Source organism: Bos indicus, chromosome 14 (assembly GCF_029378745.1).
Source record: "Bos indicus isolate NIAB-ARS_2022 breed Sahiwal x Tharparkar chromosome 14, NIAB-ARS_B.indTharparkar_mat_pri_1.0, whole genome shotgun sequence".
NCBI lineage: Eukaryota > Metazoa > Chordata > Mammalia > Artiodactyla > Bovidae > Bos > Bos indicus.
The window spans coordinates 65,985,066-66,011,965 of NC_091773.1; the positions used below are offsets into that span (position 1 = coordinate 65,985,066).

The 26,900-nt window shown below is 38.3% G+C and overlaps 1 protein-coding gene across 2 annotated transcripts in view; it reads left to right on the forward strand.

Annotated features, from left to right (window-relative positions):
- Nucleotides 1-26,900, forward strand: part of STK3 (serine/threonine kinase 3) — a 308,668-nt gene that overhangs the window by 199,243 nt on the left and 82,525 nt on the right. Inside the window, exons 9-10 of one of the 2 annotated variants that reach the window (XM_019973823.2) lie at nucleotides 12,081-12,273; nucleotides 24,699-24,874. In XM_019973823.2, the coding sequence (XP_019829382.2) occupies nucleotides 12,081-12,273; nucleotides 24,699-24,874 (369 nt within the window). The remainder of the gene's footprint in view (nucleotides 1-12,080; nucleotides 12,274-24,698; nucleotides 24,875-26,900) is intronic. The other variant, XM_019973824.2, reaches the window with a different exon arrangement.

A 26,900-nucleotide genomic window follows, 5' to 3' on the forward strand; every position in this document is an offset into this window, starting at 1 on the left:
CCAGAGTTAGCCAGATGCTCCTGCTGTGGGCTGTTGCACTTGTAACCTGGAAACAGTGGACACTGTAGATGTGCGGATAACAGAAGCGATGAATAAGTGCTAGCCTCTCCATGTTTGGAAGTGGAATGTAAAGGGAATGCGTGCCCTGTTCGGTCGCATCAGGAGTTTTAACGTGCCCTAGTGCAGAGTGCCTTTACTTTAATAGTACACAGGACTCTTCCATGGCATGAGGCATACAAGCAACTGCACAAGAGTTCCCTTTGATTTTTGCCTTTTCTAAGTCAAGAATGATTAAAATCTATTTGGTGACGCAGGTTAGCATGTAAGCACAAGCTCTGGTTTAGTTCTGCATGGGGAGAAAAGTGAAAGATCCCTGCCACAGGTTTCCCCAATTTTATGCTCATTTCCTTGAAGCTGCACTGCATATGCCATGTTGATTTCTTATTTGACTCTTTGACCACAAATTAGTTATTAGATTTCAGTGCCTCTGTCATGTGCCGAAGTAGGAAATTCCATTGTCTTTTTTTTTTTTTGCTTATATATAACTGGCATTATCTATTTCATTATCTGTATTCATCTATTCGAATTAGAATCTTTTACAATTTTTTCTTTAAAGTCAGTTTGGCCTTTTGGGTCCATAATATTGTAGTTAATTTTTTTTTAATTGGAGTTTGGATGCTTTACACTGGTCTGTCAGTTTCTGCTGTACAACAGAGTAAATCAGCCATACATTTACACACATGCCCTCTTTTTTGGATTTCTTTCCCATGTGGGTTACCACAAAGCACCAAATTGAGTTCCCTGTGCCATACAATAGGTTTCATTAGTTATGTTTTTTATACATAGTATTGCATATATGTCAATCCCAGTCTCCCAGTTCATCCCACCCTTTTGCCCCCTTGGTATCCATATGTTTGTTCTCTATGTCTGTGTCTCTGTTTCTGCTTTGCAAATTTTCTAGATTCCACATATACATGTTAATATATGATATTTGTTTTTCTTTTTCTGACATTATACTCTGTATATGGAGAAGGCAATGGCAACCCACTCCAGTACTCTCGCCTGGAAAATCCCATGGACGGAGGAGCCTGGTGGGGTGCAGTCCATGGGGTGGCTAAGAGTCAGACATGACTGAGCGACTTCACTTTCACTTTTCCTTTCATGCATTGGAGAAGGAAATGGCAACCTACTCCAGTGTTCTTGCCTGGAGAATCCCAGGGACGGGGGAGCCTGGTGGGCTGCCGTCTAAGAGGTCGCACAGAGTCGGACACGACTGAAGCGACTCAGCAGTAGCAGCAGCAGCATAGTCTGTATAACAGTCTCAAGAGCCATCCACATCTCTGCACATGACACAGTTTCGTTCCTTTTTATGTCTGAGTAATACTCCATTATATACATGGACCACATCTTTTTTACCCATTCCACTGTTGATGGACATTTAGGTTGCTTCCATGTCCTGGCTATTGTGAATATTGCTGCAGTGAACATTGGGGTGTATGTGTCTTTTTGAATTACAGTTTCCTCTGAGTATATACTCAGTAGTGGGATTGCTGGGTCACATGCTAGTTATATTTTTAGTTGTCTAAGGAACCACCATCTGTAGTGACTATATCAATTTAGATTCCCTTTTCTCCATACCCCTCTCCAGCATTTGTTTGTAGACTTTTTGATGGTGGCCATTGTGACTGGTGTGAAGTGATACCTCATTGTAGTTTTGATTTACATTTCTCTATTAATTAGTGATGTTGAGCATTTTTTCATGTTTGTTGGCCATCTGTATGTTGTCTTTGGAGAAATATCTATTTAGGTCTTCTGCCTGTTTTCTGATTGGGTTGTTTTGTTTCGTTTTGTTTTTCATTGAGCTGCATGAGCTGTTTGTATATTTTAGAGATTAATTCTTTGTTGCTTCACTTGAAAATATTTTCTCCCATTCTGAGGGCTGTCTTTTTGTCTTGTGTATGGTTTCCTTTGCTGTGCAGAAGCTTTTATTTTAAATTGGTCCCATTTGTTTATTTTTACTTTCATTACTCGAGGAGGTAGGTCAAAAAAGATCTTGTGGCGATTTATGTCAGGGAATATTTGCCTGTGTTTTCCTCTAAGAGTTTTATAGTATCTGGCCTAACATTTAGGTCTTTACACTATTTTGAGTTTATTTTTGTGTGTGGTTTTAGGGAGTGTTTCATTCTTTTATGTGTAGCTGTCCAGTTTTCCCAGCACTACTTATTCAAAAGACTGTCTTTTCTCCGTTGTATATTCTTGTCTCCTTTATCATTGATTAGGTGACCGTAGGTGTGTGGCTTTATCTCTGGGCTTTCTGTCGTGTCCACTGATCTGTTTTTGTGCCAGTACCATACTGTCTTGATGATTGAAGCTTTGTATAATCTGAAGTCAGGGAACCTGATTCCTCCAACTTTGTCTTTCTTTCTTAAGAATGCTATGGCTAGTCAGGTCTTTAGTGTTTCCATACAAATTGTAGAATATTTTGTTCTATTTTACAATTTTTACATAGAATGTAAAAAATTCTATGAAAAATGCCATAGGTAATTTGATAGGGATTGCACTGAATCTGTAGATTGCTTTGGGTAGCATAGTCATTTTCACAATATTGAGTCTTCCAATCCAAGAACATGGTATATCTATCCATCTGTTTGTGTCTACTTTAATTTCTTTTCATCACATTCATTTTTTTTTTCCTGAAAAATAATCCTTCTCATACTGTAGTAGTATGCAAACTCAATGCGACCCCATGGACTGCAGCCCACCAGGTTCCTCGTCCTTCAGGACGAGGGATTCTTCAGGCAAGAAAACAGGAGTGGGTTGCTGTGCCCTCTTCTAGGGGATCTTCCTGATCCAGGGATCGAACCTGCATCTCCTGCATTGCAGGCAGATTCTTTACTGCTGAGCCACTAGGGAAGTCCTGAATACTCAACAGGAGTATCTAATTGAATCAGTGCCACTGGGATAAGTTCTGTAACGATAACATAATGGTATAGAATTGTATAGGTAATAAAGAATTTAATATCATTTCAAGGAGAGAAATAAAATAATTAGAACATTGCAAAGTAAAAAGACACCCATTTATCTAAGAATAGTCTTATTCATGTTAGAAATGACAAATGCTTTATAAAATGTTTGTGTTAATATCCTTTAAATCAGTCAGATAGTAGCTGAATATTTAGAAAATTTTTTAAGGTGGAAGATATTACAAATGTAAAGACACCTAGTGCAGTGGCTCTGATTATTTCTCAGGCCGTTATTGCATAAATCTGTCTCAGCAGTGGAGTAGGATTTCCTAATAATGTTTTCAAATATTTGTATTCCATGTGGATTTTATGATTCATAACCTGGATTATCGTCAGTGCTCTGTTTTGCATTCCTGGCACATGATGACCACTGATTGAAAATGCTATTGTATTCCTTACTGGAATTGGCGGCTCTCTACAGTGGGGAAGCATCTGCTCTGCAGACCTTTTTCTATAAAGTATCAACATGTTTTCCTTCTGCTTTTCTCTTGTAAGAAATAGCAGAGTATGTATAAATGAAGTGTAACTTTGGAAAAACATTATAAATAGCTCTTTTATTATGAAAATGTTAAAAGAATCAAATGAAATTTTAATAGCCATATGAAAGATCAGGAATAATTTGAGTTAATGGTTTAGAAAAGTAAAAAGTGTTAACTGAAACATTCTCAACACCATCACCAAATTATTAGTATTTGAGTTTTCTAATTTCATGAGAAAACAGCTCCTCACCCCTTCTGTGCTTTATTGCTCACTGTTTGGATGCCACCCTCTCGTTAGTGACCTGATTGCTCATTTTTTTTTCTTTTACTGTCAGTTTGTAAATTGATTTAGCATCCTTTAGCAAAGTGACTATGTAAGTGCAAGTAATACGCAGGAAAGGCTATCCCTTCCAAACTTGATTCAGTGTTTTTATAATTTTATAGGTTATCTAAGCCAGTTATGTGAATCCAGAGACGCAAGCTTCATTACCTCAGCATAGATTCAATTCCGATACAGAATATAGAAAGATTTCAAAGTATTATTTCACATCAACCAGATGTTATGTTTCTTATTAAATTTAATGGTCACAGTACTGAATCTTACAAGAATGAGAGATAAATGACTCACACATATAAAAATAGATTTAGCTTAGTATTTTGGGAATTAACTGGTTGCAACCACAGTAAAATAAGATATTAAACTAGCAGTAGATTTTTTTTAAGGACTGGTAGAAAATCAACTTTTTTCTTCCTTCCTTAGTGGAATCTACTGAAAAGAGTAAATCTCAACCTTTTTTGTTAACTTTTTGACCAAAGTGCAAATTAGTTTGGGCTTCCCCGGTGGCACTAGTGGTAAAGAACCTGTCTGCAAGGCAGGAGACATGAGAGATCAGGATTTGATCCCTGGGTCAGGAATATCCCCTGAAGGAGGGCATGGGAACCCACTTCAGTATTCTTGCCTGGAAAATGCTATGGACAGAGGAGCCTGGCAGGCTACAGTCCTTGGGGTCGCAAAGAGTCGGGCACGGCCGAAGTGACTTAGCACATGCAAATTAGTTTACTTATGTGTATATCAGTTTCTTCATCTCTTAACTTAGCAAAATGAAACATGCTATAGCTGACCTATAATAGAAATTAACCTAGAGTCGAGAAATGTTGTAAATAAATTAAAACCTTATAAAATTGGAAGTTAGCCATTGGGCTTTAGAATCAAACAACCTGGTTAGAATCCTTGCTTCTCCACTTATTGGTTATATGATCCTGGACAACTGATTAAACCATTTGAACTTCAGTTTCATCAGTTACACAATGGGGACAGCAGTGTCTCACAGTATTAATAAGAGGATTAAATAGGAGTGACCCACAAAAAGTCCTTAGTAGAGTGCTTTTAACTCACTGATGATACCTATTCAATAAATAATTGACTGAATAATTCTAATTCACAGTATTTTTCCTCCTAGTTTCTTTATAGCCATTCTGTGTTTTAAATAACTAGTTGATTTAAATAAAATTCTGTGGTAGAACCTAGTATATAACATTCTGTGCTTCAGCACTACCTCATAAATAGGGCTTTAATGTTAATATAATGGATTTTGTAATGAGAACAAGACTTTGTAATGGGTACCAGATATATAATTGTTAACAAGATCTGATTACTTCCCTTATAGATTTTATAGTCCAATAGATTTGGACAAGTCAGATACACCTACAATTACAGTATTGTGTAGTAGGTATATGATCAGTGTAGATAAGCACAAAAGCTGATATAACAACACAAAAATATGGCACCTGTTTCAGACTTGGGGTATCTAAACTGAGAATGGATGTCTAAGTGTAGTTCTGTTGTAAAAACAAGTTTTAATATGAAGCATGCCTTTATGTACATATATTAAATATTGTGTGTATATATATATATATATATGTGTGTGTGTGTGTGTCTGTGTATATGCTGCAGTCCATGGGGTCACAAAGAATCAGACATGACTGGGCAACTGAACAACAACAACATTAAGTATTATAGTCTTCTCATCCTTTAAGAACTTAATTTAAAGGCAGTATCCTCTGTGAGGCTTTCTTCATTTGATAAGAGGTAGAGTGAAGGGCCCTGCTTTTTTTATTCCTGTTATTTGCCAACACAGCATTTAACAAATTGCCTTGTAATTTATTTTTCATATGTCAGGCAATTTCTCTTAGACCTCAAACTTCTTAAAAAAAACAAAAGTGGAGCAAAACTGTTTCTTATTCTTTGTATCTCCAATGCCTAGTCCACTCCTTGACATATTATGAATTTACAATAAATGCTTGCTAAATGAATTAATAAGTAATTATATTAATTACTTCATTTATTAAATAAATTTGTATGAAGTCCCTACTGTATACCAGGTGTTCTAAGCATTGGGAGTTCATCTGTGAAAAAGAAGGCTTCCTTGCCTTCATCAAACTTAGATTCTAATGGTATAAAAGCCAGGTACAGGCAATGAAAAATATAGAAGGGTAAAAGATTGATGGGGACTTCGATTTTGGATTGGTGGTCAGAAAATGCCTCACTAAAGAGGTAACATCTAGCATATAAATGGAGACCTGAGTTAAGAAGAAAATAAAACTGCCTTAAAGAAGAGCATTCCAGGCTAAGAGATCAGCCAGTTTAAAAGGCTAAAGAGGAACATGCTTCAAATGCTCAAGAAACAGCACCGGAGGCCAGGCTGGCTGGAGCTTGGTGAGTGAGAAGGAATGTGATAGGAGACGGGATTGGCAGGTGTTCCTGGGCCAGATCACATTTGGCCAAGATAAGGATTTTGGGGTTTTTGGTAACTGTGATGGGAGGCCAAATGCGGGGTTGGTGAGTCAGAGAGTAACATGATGTGATTTGTGTTTTGAAAGGATCAGTCTGCCTGTTATATGGGAGACTAATGGGAACAAATAGGGCAAAAAGTGAAAACTGCTAGGAGGTGGTTGTAATAATCTGAGAGACGACAGTGGCTTTGACTAGGATGGAACAAGTGATTTGTATGGGGCCCTTTCAGCAAAAGATCTGGTGACGTAAGCTGCGAAAAGTGTAAACTTGCACCTCTACCTTAAACATTCAAGTAGATCAAAATTTAAAATGTAAATAAGGTACACGTACTTGGTGGAATAATGGATTAAGACATGAAGGAACAGTTTCTTAGTCCCAGTTCTACTTTTAAATAGGTGTGTGACCTTGGGGAAGTCCCTTACTTTCTATGGGCCTTGGTTTTTTTATGTATAAAATAAGGGGTTGAATTATTAAAGCTTCATGATTTTATAGTTCTGTGAAAAAGTAAATATACAATGAATACTTACACTTCATGGGGTACTGAATGGAGTACTTTAGTAGATTCAGAGATAGTTATGATAAGGCTTTCTTGTCCATAGGTATTGTATTTATAAAAGATTTTACGGAACAGTTACAGTATGAGATCATAAATTTAAATGCAGAAGTGCAACCTGTAAGGCAGGTTATAAATTCTCCAAGTTTGAAAAAGGGAATAATTAATAAAGACTGAATTAGCCATGAAGGTAATGCTATGCTGTGCTAAGTCACTTCAGTCATGTCCGACTCTGTGTGACCCCATAGACGGTAGCCTACCAGGCTCCCCTGTCCCTGGGATTCTCCAGGCAAGAACACTGGAGTGGGTTGCCATTTCCTTCTCCACATGAAGGTAATAGGATTTAATTAAAATGAATTAGCGAGGAAAGACCATCCTGGGTAGTGAAGAAGACACAAACAAAGATGAGGTCTTAATGAGCATAGCATGATATGGGTTTATGGCTGCTAGAGACTCAGTTGAGGTCAGCCTGACTCTATTGCATGATACATGAACAATGGGAAAATAGGTTGACTGTGTAAAACAAGATAACAAGGACATTAAAGTCTAGGCAGCTTTGTTTAGCTTTCAGTGCAGGTAAGAACTGGGAGCCATTATAGATTCTTTAGCAGAAGAATATTATATAATACAAGTAGTTTTCAAGAAACATTGGTGTAGTATGTATACTTTAAAGGTGAAACTACCTTATTCCTAGTAGCATGGAAGCATTTGGCATACCTTTTCTCATTTAATCATCATAACACCAATGAAAGAAACCCAAGTTCAGAGAGTTTAAATAGCTTTACTAAAAGGTCTTAAGACGGCTTCCCCGGTGGTTCAGTGGGTAAAGAATCCACCTATGATATGGGAGACCCACATTCGATCCCTGAGTCGGGAACATCCTCCAGAGAAGGAAATGGCAGTTCACCCCAGTCCTTGCTTGGGAAATCCCACGGACAGAGGAGCCTTGTTGGCTACGGTCCATGGGGTCACAAGAGTCGGACTCGTCTGAGTGACCAAATCACCAAGCAAAGGTCTTAAGTCTAGTAAGTGATTTGCACTAGGAATTGAACTAACATCTCTCTGATTCTAGAAGGTTGGGGTGCTCTTGCTTCAGTTACCCAGACATGAGTTGAGGAATATACTCAGGAACAGTGGGAATGGAAGAGACGGAACCAAGAAAATTTTTTTGAAGAACTTGTTGACTGTTGGTATATAGGAAATGAAAAAGAGTAAAGCCATGACGACATTGAAATTTTGCTCTCAGATAGCTAATGAAGATACCTGTGCTTTGCAGTGGTTGTTTTTGGGGCTGGAGGCAGACTAGAAGGGCCATGGAGATGGATGAAATGATCTCATTTGAGATTGTTGAGTTTTAAACATCATCAAGCTTGTAAGTAGTAAATAAAGTCAGGAAGATTTTCAGAATTTGTGAGTCCTCAACACGTAAGATAGTTGAAGGCATAAGAATGAAGAAGTCTTCTAAAGGAAGAGAAGCTCATGAAAGACGAGCAAAGGACTTGAGATATAATGCTGAGTTTATACTGTAGGTTTAGGAAGAGGAGGGCTGTCAAACTGCTGAGAACAAAGTGGATGTTCCTGTTCTCCAGTATTTCCATTTCAACTTTCTGTCAGAACTTAGGTTTTGTTTGTTTGTTTTTACTTAAAGTGAAGTAGATATAAATGAATCTCAGTACAAGATCAAGTTTTTCCAAATAGCACATTGCTTGGTTTCTCAAACAGAATTTGTTAGTTTAGTTTTTTGGCCCTATTCCAGTTTATCTTTTGGTGAACATTCTAAAGAGCATTTTTGGTTCATACTTATGTCACTGACTTGATTCTTCTGTGTATTTCATTTAAAAGCCAATGGCTGGAATATGACAACAAAAATACATGCAACAAAAGAAAAAGATAAATTGGACTTCATCAAAATAAAAGCTTTTGTGTGTCACAGAAACTGCCAAGAGAGTAAAAAGACAGCCTATAGAATGGAGAAAAATAATTGCAAATCATATATCTGATAAGGGATTAATACCCAACCTAAAAAGAACTTATTTGGCTTAACAATAAAAACAGCCTATAACACTAAATGAGCAAAGGACTTGAATACAGATTTCTCCAAAGAAGATATACAGATGGCCAATAAGCTCATGAAAAGATGCTAAACATCACTAGTTTTTAGGAAAATGGAAATCAAACCACAATGAGATACCACATATCCATTAGGATGTCTGTTAGCAAAAGGGAGGGGGTCGGGGAACAAGTGTTGGGGAGAATGTGGAGAAGTTGCAACCCTGTACACTCTTGGAGTATAAAATGGTGCAGCCAATGCAGAAAGCATATAATTTGTACTTCCAAGTGCTCTCAAAAGAATTGAGAGCAGGGACTCAAATACAGATCCCCCTTAACATTTGATGAGGTTACATCTTAAGTAACTCACTAGTTGAAGCTATGATTAAGTCAAAAATGCATTTAATATACCTAACCTATCAAAAAGCCTAGCTTAGTTTGCATTCCCACCAACAGTGTAAGAGGGTTCCCTTTTCTCCACACCCTCTCCAGCATTTATTGATTGTAGACTTTTGGATCGTAGCCATTCTGACTGGTGTGAAATGGTACCTCATAGTGATTTTGATTTGCATTTCTCTGATAATGAGTGATGTTGAGCATCTTTTCATGTGTTTGTTAGCCATCTGTATGTCTTCTTTGGAGAAATGTCTATTTAGTTCTTTGGCCCATTTTTTGATTGGGTCATTTATTTTTCTGGAGTTGAGCTGTAGGAGTTGCTTGTGTATTTTTGAGATTAGTTGTTTGTCAGTTGCTTCATTTGCTATTATTTTCTCCCATTCTGAAGGCTGCCTTTTCACCTTGCTAATAGTTTCCTTTGATGTGCTGAAGCTTTTAAGTTTAATTAGGTCCCGTTTGTTTATTTTTGCTTTTATTTCCAATATTCTGGGAGGTGGGTCATAGAGGATCCTGCTGTGATGTATGTCAGAGAGTGTTTTGCCTATGTTCTCCTCTAGGAGTTTTATAGTTTCTGGTCTTACATTTAGATCTTTAATCCATTTTGAGTTTATTTTTGTGTATGGTGTTAGAAAGTGTTCTAGTTTCATTCTTTTACAAGTGGTTGACCAGATTTCCCAGCACCACTTGTTAAAGCTGTTGGTGGGAATGCAAACTAGTACAGCCACTATAGAAAACAGTGTGGAGATTCCTTAAAAAACTGGAAATAGAACTGCCTTATGATCCAGCAATCCCACTGCTGGGCACACACATTGAGGAAACCAGAAGGGAAAGAGACACATGTACCCCAATGTTCATCACAGCACTGTTTATAATAGCCAGGACGTGGAAGCAACGTAGATGTCCATCAGCAGATGAATGGATAAGAAAGCTATGGTACATATACACAATGGAGTATTACTCAGCCATTAAAAAGAATACATTTGAATCAGTTCTAATGAGGTGGATGAAACTGGAGCCTATTATACAGAGTGAAGTAAGCCAGAAAGAAAAACACCAATACAGTATACTAACTCATATATATGGAATTTAGAAAGATGGTAACAATAACCCTGTGTACGAGACAGCAAAAGAGACACTGATGTATAGAACAGTCTTATGGACTCTGTTGGAGAGGGAGAGGGTGGGAAGATATGGGAGAATGGCATTGAAACATGTATAATATCATGTATGAAACGAGTTGCCAGTCCAGGTTCGATGCACGATACTGGATGCTTGGGGCTGGTGCACTGGGACGACCCAGAGGGATTGTATGGGGAGGGAGAAGGGAGGAGGGTTCAGGATGGGGAACACATGTATGCCTGTGGTGGATTCATTTCGATATTTGGCAAAACTAATACAATTTTGTAAAGTTTAAAAATAATAAAATTAAAAACATAAATAAAAACTAAAAAAAAAAAAAAAGGCCTAGCTTAGTCTAGCCTACCTTAAATGTGCTCAGAGCACTTAGATTGGCCTGCAATTTGGCAAAATCACCTAACACAAAGTCTGTTTTATAATAAAGTATGGAATCCCACACAATTTGTTGAATGCTGTGCTGAACCATAGCATTCTGTGAAACACAGAATGGTTTTATAGGTACAGAAGGTTGTAAAAGTTGGGTTCTTTACATCCCCGATCACGTGACTGGCTGCTGCTGTCACAGAGCTTCATGAGAGTAGCTCCTACCAAATGTTGCTAAGGCTGGGAAAAGTTTAAAATTCAAAGTACTGTTTCTACTGAATGTGTTTCTCTTTTATACTGTTGTAGCATTGAAAAATACAAGTTGAACCATCAGAAGTCAAGGACCATGTATCTATAGATACTTATATACCAATATTCAGAGCATTATTCATAATAACCAAGAGGTGTAAACACCTTAATGTCCATTAACAAGTGAATGGATAAACAGAAGGTGGTGGTGATGGTGGTGGGGTGTGTGTGTTTGCACACACACGGTGAAAAACCATTCAGTCTTAAAAAGGAATGAAATTCTGACATCTGGGACAATTTGGATGAACTTTGAAAACATTTTGCTAAATGAAATAAGCCAGACACGAAAACATGATTCTACCTATATGAGGTGCCTAGAATAGGTGAATTCATTGTGACAGAAAATAGAACAGAGATTCCATACTTTCTATGAGAAAGTAGAATAGGATTGGGAGAAGGGAGGAATGAGGAGTTAGTTTTTAATGGGTACAGAATTTCTGTTTGAGATAATGAAACATTTTTGGAATAGGGTGTTGATGGTTGGATGATAACTGTAAATGTTCCTAATGCCATAGAATTGTGCCCTGAAAAATGATTAAGATGGTAGATTTTATGTAATGTATATTTATAATAATTTTTTAAAAGCTAATGGCTTTGTACAAAGTTATAAACATTATTAAGGCTGTTATAATAGTGCCAACACATTCTGTCTTTAATGTGCTCTCTTTTATTTATTTTGTTATATATTCTTTGTTGATTATCTACCTTATCTATCTTAATCCTACTTTAAGAACAACTGGCCACCTTCAGTTTCATCAAACAATTTCTATTGCTTGAGTTTTAATACCTAAAGCCTTCCTTTGAATTCTTTAGGTTATGTTGGATCGTTGGCGCTTAGGATAACACTGTATGTATGTCCTTACATGAAAATTAGTAGTAATAGAATTTTTTTATTATTAAAAATATGATAATGCTCGTTTCTAAGATATCCATCTGTGTTAGAAAAGCCTGCCTTCATTGCTGTGCTCTGCCTGCAGGATGAGGATGAGCTGGACTCCCACACCATGGTGAAGACGAGCTCGGAAAGCGTGGGCACCATGAGGGCCACAAGCACGATGAGTGAAGGGGCCCAGACCATGATCGAGCACAACAGCACCATGTTAGAGTCTGACTTGGGGACCATGGTTATAAACAGCGAGGATGAGGAAGAAGAAGATGGAACTATGAAAAGTATGTGGCTTTTTCCCCCACTGAATATTAATCTTCTGTTTTGAGAGTATGCTTCTATAGAAACCAGGATAGTTCTGTGTTACTTGTTACAGCCAGTTATGGAAAATTTTGTTTCTTGGCTTTATTTAACAGTCTGGATGCTTGGGGCTGGTGCACTGGGACGACCCAGAGGGATGGTATGGGGAGGGAGGAGGGAGGAGGGTTCGGGATGGGGAACACGTGTATACCTGTGGCGGATTCATTTTGATATTTGGCAAAACTAATACAATTATGTAAAGTTTAAAAATAAAATAAAATTAGAAAAAAAAAATAAAAAGAAATGATAGAAATGAACTTACAGAACAGAGAGAGACTCACAGACTTAGCAGATGAACTTATGGTTGCCAGAGGGGAAGGGATAGCTAGAGAGTTTAGGAAGGTCGTGTACACACTGCTACACTCAAAATGGATAACCAGCAAGGACCTGCTGTATAGCACAGGGAACTCTGCTCAGTGTTATATGGCAGCCTGCGTGAGAGGGGCGTTTGGAGGAGAATGGATACATGTGAATGTATGGCCGAGTCCCTTCGCTGTTCACCCAAAACTACCACAACATTATTAATTTGCTATACCCCCGATACAAAATAAAAGGCTTAAAGTTTTGGTGGGGGGGAAACAGTGAAAGGAGTATGGCACAAGTAAGTTTCAGAATTTCTTTTAGTGCAGCAGAAAGCCGCTCCTCTTTAACTGAGGGTTTATGGAACTTTCTATTGACGGATACTAATCCAAAATTTAATTTGTAAAGTATTTTTGAGATAGAACGATAGAGATAAAAAAATTCCTCACATTTGCTTTTCCGATTAAAAAAGTAAACCTAAAATTCCATCCCAAATAATACAATATAATACTATTTCATGTTGTCCAAATTATCAGTGAAGCTGCAGTAACACAGGGGAACAGCTGAGGGAAGACATAAGGGCTAAGGTGGGAAAAGAAGAAACACTGGAAAGATGACTCAAGGGACGAGCATACTCAGGCAGAACATTCAGCTCGGTGCATACTTACTACTGCTCGTCACATGAGAGGCACAGTGCCAGGGGCGCTGCGGGGCTGAAAGGACAGTTAAAGCTTTCTCTCTGATCTCCTTTGCTTACAGTGATGAAGACAGAGATACGTTCACAGGCTAGCATTTCTCTTTGTATAAACATGGCTCTTTAAGATTGCAGTGAACAATGTAGGACATTGTGATTTCTCCGTTACAGACAAAAGCAGATTAATTACCTCTTGATGCCTACTGACCTTTTTCTTCCCCCACTACCCTAGTCATATGTGCTCAGTGTCAGAGTCTAAGCACAGGCTGGTTTTTATTACATAGGACTTCTTCCCAAGGGCACAAAAGCAGCAATATATGACTTCTGGCACTGTAGAGCCTATAAAGTTATAGTCAACTGATTTGCTGATGTAAAATGGATATAGGTAGGAATTTCCTCTCCAACATTTTTGTTTCTTTTTGCCGCTCCCCTCCCGCCCCATCCCCCTCAACACACACATCCCATGAGGAGGCTGCTTGATAAGCTCATAGCTTCGAGTCATTTGGCTCACTGCCATTGCTTTCTTCACATTCCTTAGTAAACATACCCGTTATGGTTGTATACTTTGAAAGGGAGGGTTGTGAAGCACAAGATGAAAACACATTGCCAGATATTGATAGTTAATCCTGGGTGGGAAGGGGTGTGATTTTTTCTTTTTTTTTAATCTTTCATGCTGATGGGTTTCCTGAGCCTTTGCCCTGGAAAGCAGTCTAACACTTGCATTCCTAGCTGAGCATATTACTAGAATAGGGCTTCTGCATGCTTAACATGCTAACAGACTATATTGGACGGTCTCGTGGCCTCCAAAACCAGCTTCTGTTAGGGTACACGTCATACGCCCTGTAGATTGAAAAGACAGATAAGGTCATTTACAGCACGCTTCCCATCAGCAGGTACCATCAGTTTTCCACAGCTTATAAAATTCTTCTAAGTCAGATTTTCTGATTCTTAACAGACCAGTAAGATCATCGACTGCTTCGTTCCATCTTCAGAGGGCTACTGAGCTCCTTATGACACTACATAAACAACTTTTCCCATGTAGTCCATACAGTTAAACATCATCATTTAAACAGTAGTTAAAAAATGAGTATATATGGAATCGAACTCACATTAGATTATTCTGTTTCAAGGAAGAGATATGTTATAATGATTTATCAGACCTCATGCTTTAAAATAACAGATTTCCACATGTTTTGTGTAATGACTTTTAGCTTTGACAACCACAGTAAACATTCAGATTATGTCATAATTTTATATCCTAAGCATGATTTTTTTCGGTCACAGAAGTTTTATTGAAAGCTCATTTTTAAATGGAGCAGATAGTGGTTTATGTAGTTGCTTTATATGCTTGAGCAAGTTTTAAATCTCATGAGCCAACTTTCCTTGTATTTTAAGTTTCCACAATTTAGACATCATGCTATAATATGAGATTTCCATGTACCCAAAAATTGAACCAAATGATGTTAGTGTAATCCCTGGTTTTGTCATAGTGTAATACAGCAGTAGTATAGAATGTAAAGAAGTTACTGAGGCAGAACTTACTTTCCGTGAAACTACATAATTAGTTTTAGTTTTGTTTTTCCTCATGATGTTAATCTTTTTTAAAATGTCTTAGATTAGTTGGTATGAGCTCTTAGGTTATGTTAAAAGTTAATGAAAGCCCCACTTGGTAATGTGTCTTTAGCATTTTTGTTCCCTAAAAAGATTATATATCTATATATTCCCTAAAATATGAAAGCGTTATATAGTTTTCAGTTTTCTAAAATATCTACAATGTTATATGCTGAAAATTCTGGTTTCCATCACCTTTACCATTGGAGCTTCAAAAGAGTTGCCCAATTTAATATTCTTGACAGTTTAAATTATGTCTGCATACTTTTTTATACCTGTATCCATGAAGCTAGAAATTATAGGCCTGTTTTCCTTACTTCTTAAAAGTGTGATGACTTAACTCTAGGAAGCAAAGTTGTTAAAAGATCTTTTGAGGGAAATGGAGAAAATGACAGTAAATATTTAAAATTTAATTTTTTTTTTGAACGGGCGTAGACCTGGAGAGCACGTCCAGAGAACTCCGTGCTTGCTTCCAGCAGTGCCAGCGTTACTCTGACCGTCCCGCCCCTGCTCTGCATCTTCCCGTTCCCGCTTCCCTGGGCTCTTGTTACTCACGGGATGTCGAGGCTTCAGCTCGGTAACCCAGGTCTTTCAGAATCTGGCATCAGCCAATATTTGCCAATAGATTTCTGCTGCCGTACATATTATCTTTTATCCAGACTAGTCTATGCCAGTTGGAATTATGAGGTTGACAGTAAGTATAAGCAGATTGGTTGTCATTGAGGGAATCAACATTTAGGATTTTTTTTTTATCCGGAGGAAATAGATTAGGATCAGGTCAGGAATCCGTTGTCATTAAATTGATAAACTAGTAGAGGTTATTTCTTTGTGGGTAACTCTAGAAGAGCAAAACTGTTGCAGCAAAGAAGGAGTGGGGGCCCTTTAGCTTGTTCAGATCTGCTGTGTTCCTACAGTGGAACTTTCTGACCTCCCAGAGCTGGGGCTGGATTGGCATATAAGAAATCGAATGGCAAGGTGATGTAATGATCAGGGAACACTCAGCTGATTCGATACCTCCTGACTGGGAGTATGATCAGTAATGTGTTGAGATAACTTTCAGGTGAGAGAATTGTATTCCACTGTTTGTGAAGTTTGATGTCTTTTTTTGAGAAAATGAGGGAAGTACCATGTAAGCAAGATGAAGTTAATTTTTATTTTATTTTATTCATTTTTTATTTTCAGAAAAGAGAATAGAAGGTAGATTTCTCAGGCTATAGCTGGCAACCCACTCCAATATTCTTGCCTGGAAAATTCCATAGACAGAGGAGCCTAACAGGCTGCATACAGTCCCTGGAGTCACAAAGAGTCGGACACGACTGAGTGACTTCACTGTCACAGCTATCATTAATTGCAGGTCTAGTATGGGCTGAGTATTGTGCTTGGAACTTTACATACATTATCTCATTAACTTCTCACAAGGACTTTGTAAATAACGTCACTATCACTTGCCACTAAGGAAACTGCGACTTGGGAACATGAAGTGACTTGTCCAAGATTTCATAGCAGATGAGTGGTAGACCCAATATATAGACCCAGGTTTGACCCCCAGATCACATTGCTGTGGACCAGTGAACCTGACATCCCCTTGGGCAGGCTGTCTGGAATATTTGTGAGTCCTTTAGGAAAGGAGACTTGAATTGTTGTAAGTCAGCATAGGTTAGTGGGAACAAATCATATCAGAATAATTTGATTTCCTTTCTTGACAACATTGCTAAACCTCTAGATCAGAGAAACTGCTAGATTTGGATGTTGTGTTTTATCATTTGAGGAAAGTATTTTACAGTGGTTTTGATGATACCCTCGTAGACACGATGTAGTATGACCAAGCTGATGCTTTTATTATGAGGGTTGAGGAATTATACACATATAGGCTTGTGTCAGTCAGTATTTTTTGGAGGACAGAAACTGTGCATTTTAAACACAAAAAGATTTAAGTCAGAGTTTTGGATATTAACAAAATCAGCAGAGAGGTTGGAAGAGAGGACTGTGTAGGCTGGGCCTCCAAGAATGACTCCCACACACCCACAAAAGTGACCATTATGGAACTACTACTATTACTACAGTCAGGAAGCTAGTGAATTCAGAGGCTGCCATTGGCACTGTTGAATTCACTAATACAGATTGAAATCAAATCCCTGTTGCTATTCAGGGATTAGAAAGCTACCACTTTGACTGTGGCCACCTTTTTAGTACCTGTGAGGCTGACGGCTGGAGCTGGAACGCTGCTGTAAAAAATCCCATGTCTGCATAGCTGTGCTGCTGGAAGGAAGTGGCTGCCATAGCAGGCCCCTGTTCTCTGCCTCAATTCTTGCTTTCCCAGTCGTGAGAGAGTACACTTACCCAGGACCCTAGGTGCAGGGTGTTACAGGAAATGTAGTGTTTAGCTTTCCAGCCTGTACAATAAGAAGGCTCACCAGAGGCAGTGGCAGTGGTTGCTCAGTTTCAGCCAACTGCTGGCTTCCCTGGTAGCTTAGACAGTGAAGAATTTGCCTGCAGTGCTGGAGACCTGAGTTTGATTCCTCAGTCGGGAAGATCCCCTGGAGGAGGGAATGGCAACCCAATCCAGTATTCTTGTCTGGAGAATCCCCATGGACAGAGGAGCCTGGTGGGCTACAGCCCATGGGGTTGCAAAGAGTTGGACATGACTCAGCAAACTAAGAATTTTTCTTTCACTGTGTTTAATAATACAGTGCTGTCAAGGAGAAGATTTCCCATTGTGTGGTATAGGGTCTAGGCCTGAGCCCTCAGCTCAACTTTTTTCTTTTTTTTACAGAAATTGGGGTAAAGCTATGGAATGAAAGCCCATTAGAATTGCAACTGACATGAAGTGGAGGAAAAGAAAAGTACATTCTAAGGCAGAAACAGGAGCTCAAGAGATCTTCTCAGGCTGGAGCAGAGGCTTGATTTACAAGATAAACCCTGCTCCTGGGTCCATGTGACTCACCTCTCAAGTGTGCATCTTAGCAGTAGCCCCTTGGAGATGCTGGTTCTGCAGACCAGAAGAGGAGCCACAGATCTCTAACAAAACTTAACATCCCAAAGCAGTAAACTTTCCAAGCACTTCTGAGGTGCAGTTAGGACTGACAGCTTACTTTTTAGGACAGAAGTAAGCAGCCTCACTGTACCTTCAGTGCCTGGAACTCACCTGTTGTATCCAGGAAGGAGGGAGACGCAGTCGCGCACGTTCACCAGGCAGTGAGCTGAATGGTGAGGTCCATGGAGACCATATTGTAATAAGAATGGCTAGAGGAAGAACCTCTGTCTGAATCCTTTGATTTTATTTTGTTTATTTATATTAAGTTATCATAGCTATTCATCAGTTATTAAATATTAAGTAATTTTAATTGAATATATATTTTTTAGATTTCTTCTTTGTATATGCCTATAATACATGGTGATTTTTAAAATAGATCACAGTTATTGTTTCATTTTAGAAAACACATGTATGTAGTTTCACTTAAATAGTAAGAGAAAGCAAATTAGATTCTGCTTTAGGTTTTTAGGATTTATCCTAGGAATAGATATTAGATTTAGAAGGCGTTCAGGAGAGATATCAAGATAAGAAGCACCATTAAGTGTTCCTACTCTCTAGTTCGTTAGATGCCTCTGGACACAATTGTAAGCATGAGACCATTTGCTCTGAATGATAACTTCCATGTCCTGTACTGTGCTTAGTAATAATCTTCTCTTTCAGCTCTGATTCAGATCCCTTTCCTTCCTTCTTCCTCCCAAAACCTATTTTAGCAAAGTATCCAACATGCAGGTGTAAAAATCCTTAATGGTGTTTTATGTTCTTGAAATATTTACATCCCCCCCAACAAATTTACAGTTTTTCCCGAAAACATTTTTAAGCCAAAGGAGTAAATAACTAAAGACGGAAATTCAGGTGCCAAAAAAGTCAGAATAGGGAAATGTGTTGGTGGATCACTTTCCCACCTCTCCAGAGATCTTACCATTCTTCCATGAAAAAATTTTATATGCCTCTTTAAGATTACTTTTGCCAGTGACATAGCAGTAAAGGTGACAGTGGTAGACTACAGGTCCCACCTTCAGCTGGCTGCAGATACCCGGCGTATCACTGGGCAGTTAGAAACCCTTCATTTTCCTCTGCAGAGGTACTAGGTGTTCAGCTAAGGTGTGGCCACAGTGGTTTGGAGTTTCCTGTGGATACTGCGTATGGTCTTTCCTGTGTGCTTTTGCTCTGTGGAATGTTGAATGATATGTGATTAGTGTAGGTATTTTGACGATAGGATGCCTCTTTTATCAGCACAGAGCACAGACAAACACATAAATATTAATCTTTTGCAGATGATAACCAGTCATTCTTATAAAGGCCTCTGGAGAAAGGGCTTCCGTAGACACACACTGGTTGTTGCAGTGCTCACTACTCACGCAGGGAATCATTGCTTCCATTTAACTAAAATCCTGCGCCTCGATTTGTCTATTTCCTTTTATTTTGCCCTCATTGGAGATGGAAAACAGCTGGTCGCCATTTTCTGTGCAAGACTCCTTCATGTATACTTGGATACTTACTAAATTGTATCCTCAGACTTTTTCTGGCTGTACAGTTCATTCCCTGGTGGCTCAGACGGTAAAGCGTCTATCTACAATGCAGTAGACCCGGGCTCGATCCCTGGGTTGGAAAGATCCCCTGGAGAAGGAAATGGCAACCCATTCCAGGACTATTGCCTAGAAAATCCCATGGACAGAGGAGCCTGGTAGGCTACAGTCCATGGGATCGCAAAGAGTCGGACACGACTGATTTCACTTTCTTTCACTTTTCTTTCAGCCTTTGTGCAGGTATTATTTACTAAGCTTTTAATCTTTTTCTGAATGGCTTCTAGATCATCTCCATGTTGACTGTATCCTCCTTTGTTTCATAGTAGAGTCTGATGTTAAGAAAAAGCTGATGTTAGTAGCTTCTGGATTAACATGCTGGTTTACACACACACACACACACACACACACATACATATGTATGTAGGTATGTATGTATGTATGTATGTATGTATGTACACACACACACACACACTGACTCGCCTCAGTCATGTCCGACTCTTTGCGACCCCATGGACTATAGTCTGCCAGGCTCCCCTGCCCATGGGGAGATTCTCCAGGCAAAAACACTGGAGTGGGTTGCCATGCCCTACTCCAGGGGATCTTCCCAACTCAGGGATCAAACCCGTGTCTCTTTACATCTCCTGCACTGCTAAGTGGGTTCTTTTCTATTAGTGCCACCTGGAAAGCCCCTTCTATATATACCCTATTCACTGTACTCTTGGCAACAAATTAAAGGACAGATTTTCTGGATCATTAATCAGGTGGAACACCCACATTAAAATATTTTTAGAACAAATTAGATAATATTCAAAAACCATTTGATAGTGAAATATATTATGTTAAATGAAGTGAAGTGCTAGTCACTCAGTCGTGTCCAACTCTTTGCAACTCCATGGACTGTAGCCTGCCAGGCTTCTCTATCCATGGTATTTCCCAGGCAATAATACTGGAGTGGGTACCATTTCCTACTCCAGATATTATGCTAAAGTGATGATTATTTCATTTCTGCATTTGACTGTTTTTGTCATACTCATGTTAAGAAATTAAAAATTAAACATTATATTTTTGTTAGATTATTCTAAAAATTCCATTGTATATTTAAATTTTCATGACAGTTTTTCACCTCTTTAGAAGTCATGTGTAAATTAGAATAGTTGGTGAATAATTGTGAGTAGACTGGCATATTTTGTAAAAGGTATGATATACCATATAATTTACTTTCCTTGTGTGTGTTTTAGGGAATATTTGAAGGAGAGGAAATAATTTTTTTCTTTAAAATTTCACATACACAAAAGAATTGAGTGGTGATTATTTTATTCCTTATTGCTAATGGCATTTTAGTTCCATAGCAACTAGTTGAAGGAATTGGGACCAAAATTGAAGGATGAAGTAATTTTGACCATTAAATTTATTATTAAAATAAAAAATATATATTTTTATAAGATAGGGTCAGAATTCAACTATAACTGGAGAAATTGATGTCAATTTTATGTGATTATTTTCTGTGTATTTAAAAAAAGTATTCACCATAGCAACCACAATCACATATGACAGTGGTTACTGTCTTGAGATTTCCTGCTTCGCTCTCCTGTTGGAGGGCCTCCTATTTCTTTTTTAAAAAACAAATTGTAAGTCAGAAGCATCATCCTCTTTGTCTGTGAACACGAGCCTCCTTGGAGACTCAACTGCACTCTGTGGACATGTGTTTCATATGGTGTAGTTAAATACGACTGGCCAATTACAGCTGCTCCATCCCGTTAACTTTTAAAACATGTGTGGGCGTGCTCAGTCGTTGAAACTCCATCGGTGGTAGCTCGCCAAGCTCCTCTGTCCATGGGATTCTCCAGGCAAGAATACTGGAGTGGGTTGCCATTCCCTTCTCCAGGGGATCTTTCCAGACTCAGGGAAGCCCATCTTTTAAAATATACCTGACCTGTTTTCCTCCTTATAAATTAAAAATTGTTTTTAAAATTTTCTTTGTATGTGAAAAGTGTATACTCTAAATGTTGATAGTAGGTTTTAAACTAAATGATGGAAAATAGTTAAAAGTATAAGCACATACATTTGAAAAACATTGTGTAGAGGGATGTCTTGGTTAATCATATCTTGTTTTGACATCATCCAAACAGAAAAATCTCATGAAACAGACTATGCTATGCTATGCTAAGTCACTTCAGTCATGTCCGACTCTGTGCGACCCCAGGCTGCAAAGTGAAAGTGAAGTCACTCAGTCATGTTTGACTCTTTGCAACCCTGTGGACTGTAGCCCACCAGGCTCTTCCGTCCATGGGATTCTCCAGGCAAGAATACTGGAGTGGGTTGCCATTTCCTTCTCCAGGGGATCTTCCCAACCCGGGGATCGAACCCAGGTCTCCTGCATTGCAGGCAGGCGCCACCGACTGCTTTCTTTTATTTCAGTTGATTTTTGGACTTTGGTTAACTTTCTGTGAAAATGTTTATTTCTAACGTAGAAATGGGTTATTTTTGAAAATTTTGAGTGTGGACTCTGACAGGCATTTTATCATAGATTTTGAGATCAGCCTGAAATGTAGTGATAATCGAACTGCTAAGTAGTAGTGAATTCCAAGTTTCAAATTGGGGTGTTATGTAGTTGCAGTTAAATTTGAAGGTTGCTGCTCCTGTATCTTCCTGTATCCTCAACTTGGGAACAGAAATGTAGTAATTAGGGACCGGATTTGGTAATAGGTACCAGAAGAACCAAATAACAATGGGTTAAATAGAGCAGGATTAATTTCTTTTCTCATTTAACAAAAAATCCAGAAGCAGAGTGTCCTACATTGGTAGAGTGATTTCATGACATCATTAGAGATTCTTCCTTTAGGGCAGATTCTTTCATCTTTAGGGTAGTGCTCTCTTCTTCCTGCTTGCAGAGTAACTGTCAGATCTTCAGCTGTGAAGTCTGCATTCCAGGCAGAGAAGAGCAAGAAGAAACAGAGGCGATGCGTGTATCAAGAAAACAGAGTTTTCCTAGGATGCTTCTTCTTATGTGTCACTGGTACCTCTTCTTATGTCTTCTGGTCCCTAATTACTACATTTCTGTTCCCAAGTTGAGGATACAGGAAGGTACAGGAGCCGCAACCTTCAGTTTTAACTGCAACTACATAACACCCCAATTTGAAAATTGAGTTACGTGGCCATTCCTCCCCACAGGAGAGACCCCTGTCATCTTCCGAAAGGGAGAGCCTCTAGATATTAGGTTATGATTTGTTCACCTTGAGACCCTAGGGTGTTTGTGGTGGCTCCTATAACTGGGAAAGGAGCTTCTGATTAGGATCAAGTTAGAAGGAGGCTCAGGACTGTTGTGAATGCAAAAGGAGATTCCTGGAATAAAATTTCTCAGCGATGTCCTTGTTTTCTTCTGTCAGCCCCAAGTATTGTTCTGCCTCTTTCCTTCCTATTGCCACTACTCATTTCTTAGGGGACTTTTACTTTGACTGATTGCAGAAATGTTTACAAAATTGCCTCATAGCTCATCCTGAGCCAATAGTGTTATCTAGTTTTCATAATACTAACTATAGTTTTAAGCTGCATTAGTGCTATTACAAATACATTCTGGATTGGCCATGTTACTGTTAGCAGTGTTATGTCCGATTTTAGAGGATCGTTTAGAGACTGGAACGTCTCCATAGGCCAGTAAACTAGATGACGATGCGTCTCGAAAACATGTCACGTGAAAGGAACTGGCGATGTTTCACCTGAGAAAGATAGCCAAAATGGAGCCATTATTTGTCTTCAGATATCTGAAGGACTGGTGTACTAAAGAGAAATTTATTTGGAACATGAGTTTAAATTGCAAAAAGACATACTTCAAGTTCACATTTTAAAAAAGACTTTCTGTAACAGAATAGCCCAACAGGCTTCCTTGTGGAGAAGTGTACGTCCTGTCACAAGAAAGTTTTAAGGTGATAGGCAACTTGCTGTGTGGAGAACTGCATAGGGAAGTGTCTTTGTGGTGGTCACTTAGGGTTTTTTTGAGCTTTTTAATTTTTGTACTGAGGTATATAGCAGATTAACAATGTTGTGATAGTTTCTGTGAGCAGCGAAGGGAACTCAGCCATACAGATACATGGATACTTAGGATTTTGGGGGAGGACACTGGGGCTTTAAGGAATCAAGTTTGAAAATCACTGGGAAAGTCTAGTTATTCTATGTTTATTTTCTACTTTAATCATTCAGTATAGGAAATGAGGAGTCACTGAAAGATCCTAAACAGAAGAAAGACATGATTTGATTTGTGTTTAGAAAGGTCACTACGTTGTCTGTGCGACCAAAATCCAGACACCAGTTTGGAGGATGTCCTACAGTGGCCTCGGCAAGAAAAGATTAGAAGCTGAACTAAGACAGTAGCAGTGGCGGATAGAACAGTAGCATTAAACCACCTGATGATCAGTTTGGTTTGATGAGAAAAGAGAGTCTGGGTTCATTCTCAACTTGATCACTTTGGGGATTAAGAATGTTAACTGGCAGACAAAGAACATCTGGAGAAGCAATGGGCTTGAAGGAAAAGATCTTGGATCTAGCTTTAGAACTGGTAAATTCAAGGTAACTCTAATTCACTGCAGGTCCAGGAATTGAGCTGTTGGAAAGTCAGAGAACCTAGGAGCAAGGTCTGGGCTGGAGAAATATCATTAGGGGTAAAACATGACAGGTGAAGCCATGGGAGTTCCAGGAGGAGGTAGAATCAGCTAGAAAGACTGTGAGGAAGTAGTCAGAGAGACACAGGAGGAAGCTGGGTAAGTCTTACAGCCGTAACTTCTTACAGCCGATGCCTGTGCGCAGGGACAACAGTGTGGGCTTGAGTGTTTTATGAACAAAGATTGAGGTTTAAAATATTTACTTTCTTTGACAAATTTCAAATGTATTTGAAATGATTTTTAATAAAATTATGATAAAGATTCTGCCGAAATTCTGAGATGTTTCTACAATCTAAGGATATTACAGATCTCTGCCTTATCATTGGGTGAAGGCAATCTATTTGCCTTAGATGTTTTTGTTTCTTCATTCTTATTTTACTTCCTATATTTTCTTCATTAACTATGCTGTTCTTAAATCTGACTAGTGAAAATTTATTATAGTAATAAAAAAATCATATTTTAATAAAGCTTATAGTTCTCTTAGTAAATGTAAGAACTTACACCTCCTTGTGTTCTTCATTTACCTAAGGAAATGCAACTTCTCCACAAGTACAAAGGCCATCTTTCATGGATTACTTTGATAAACAGGACTTCAAGAATAAGACTCATGAAAACTGTAATCAGAATATGCATGAACCCTTCCCTATGTCCAAAAATGTTTTTCCTGATAACTGGAAAGTTCCTCAAGATGGAGACTTTGACTTCGTAAGTGCATTTTACTTCTTCCATATTTCTTTTCTCTCTGTTTTGTCATCCAAGCAAGAAATAGGTTGTGTGTGTGTGTGTGTATGCACTTGTGTATGACTAAAATTATGGACTATATTTTACTATTCAGTGTGTTACCATATATGGGTAGAGGAATGGTGAAATTGTGGTCTGTTTGTTGAAATGTAGTTTCAGAGAAGTGTAAGGAATTGCTTGTGGTTAAATAAATTATAGCCCAAATTTAAAGAAACACTAAGGACTCTAAAACAAAACTGATAACTATTTCAGAAGATGTTTTAAATGATGCAAATATAAGATATTTCTGACAGTAAATTAAATTTCCTAAACAAATGATGCAAATGTATTTATGACATAGACATTGAGGAATTTGCCTCAGCTTTGAAAGTTAACTCAAATAGTTTCTTACTTAAGTGTTAATTCCACTTGGTTTGTCAGAAAAAATAGTCCTGTTCTATGTCCAGTTAGAAATCTGAGTGAGTAGTGAAAGGCATTCAGTCATGTTCGTCTCTTTTCTGCCCAGTAGACTGTAGCCTGCCAGGCTCCACTGTCCGTGGAATTCTCCAGGCCAGGATGCTGGAATGGGTAGCTATTCCCTTCTCCAGGGGATCTTCCCAACTCAGGGATCAAACCCAGGTCTCCTGTATTGCAGGCAGATTCTTTTACCATCTGAGCCACATAAAAAACTTATGTATTGCCTCTTGTTACATTTTCTCCTTATTTTTTCTTTCTCCTTATTATTTCTGTTAAAGAACACTTATAATACTAGGTAAAGAATTCAAAAATAACTCTTTCTACAATGTGAGAGAGTAAATTTTTCAAGTGAGTTCTTTAATGGGGTAGAAATTTTTATTAAGTAAATTTTTGTTTTAGTATGTATTACAAATAACATTTTGGAGAAGGAAATGGCAGACCACTCCAGTATTCTTGCCTGGAGAATCCCATGAACAGAGGAGCCTGGTGGGCTACAGTCCATGGGGTCACAAAGAGTCGGACACAACTGAGCACGCACACACATAAATAGCATTTATTTTTGCCTATTGCTCTGTAAGATTTTCACTTAAAATAACTAGAGCTATATTTGTTAATAAATACATTTGTGTTATAAAACATAAAATTTTAGATATATGTGTATCTTCAGAATTTTTAAGTAATATCAAGCCATTTTGCTTAGACACCAAGCCTCTAAATGCTTTGGGATTATAAATATTTTTATTATTAAATATTTTTCTCCTAAATATTGTGATCATTTAAGTTTTTTAATAATAAGATAATAAAGTTTCAAAATCTCTCCTCAGTAAATTTAGCACTAATTGCTAGCAACTATTAGCAATAGCACAGGTTAGTCTGAAATACACTAATTATAGTATCTCCTTACTGTTTTTTCAATTTTGAGGTTATAAATTAGAAATCTGTATTTCTATACTTCTAATACAATTTAATTTTATGCTATCTCCTTTGAAAATATGTATAAATTATTTAGAATTCTGCCACTCAATCTTTAAATCATTCATGAACACAATGAATAATGTAGAGTACTTGACATCAAAGAACTCTGTCTTAACTCAGTCGGAATAAATCTTAACAGCCTCTGGAAAACAGTTTGAAATGAGCACAAAGTAATGAATAAATTATCATAGTTTAGAAATAGCAAATAAAATGATTTAGTTCTGTTTCAGTTAGTCTTTGCTGCCACCCCCAAAATTTAGTAGCTTAAAATAACTATTTTATTTGCTTACAATTTTGTGGGTAAGCAGTTTGCCTAGGTTCAGCTGAGTGGTTCTTCTGCTAGTCTCCCCTGGAGTCTCTCTGCTAAGTCTGCTAAGTCACTTCAGTCGTGTCTGACTCTGTGCGACCCCAGAGATGGCAGCCCACCAGGCTCCCCCATCCCTGGGATTCTCCAGGCGAGAACACTGGAGTGGGTTGCCATTTCCTTCTCCAATGCATGAAAGTGAAAAGTGAAAGGGAAGTCGCTCAGTCATGTCCGACTCCTAGCGACCTCATGGAC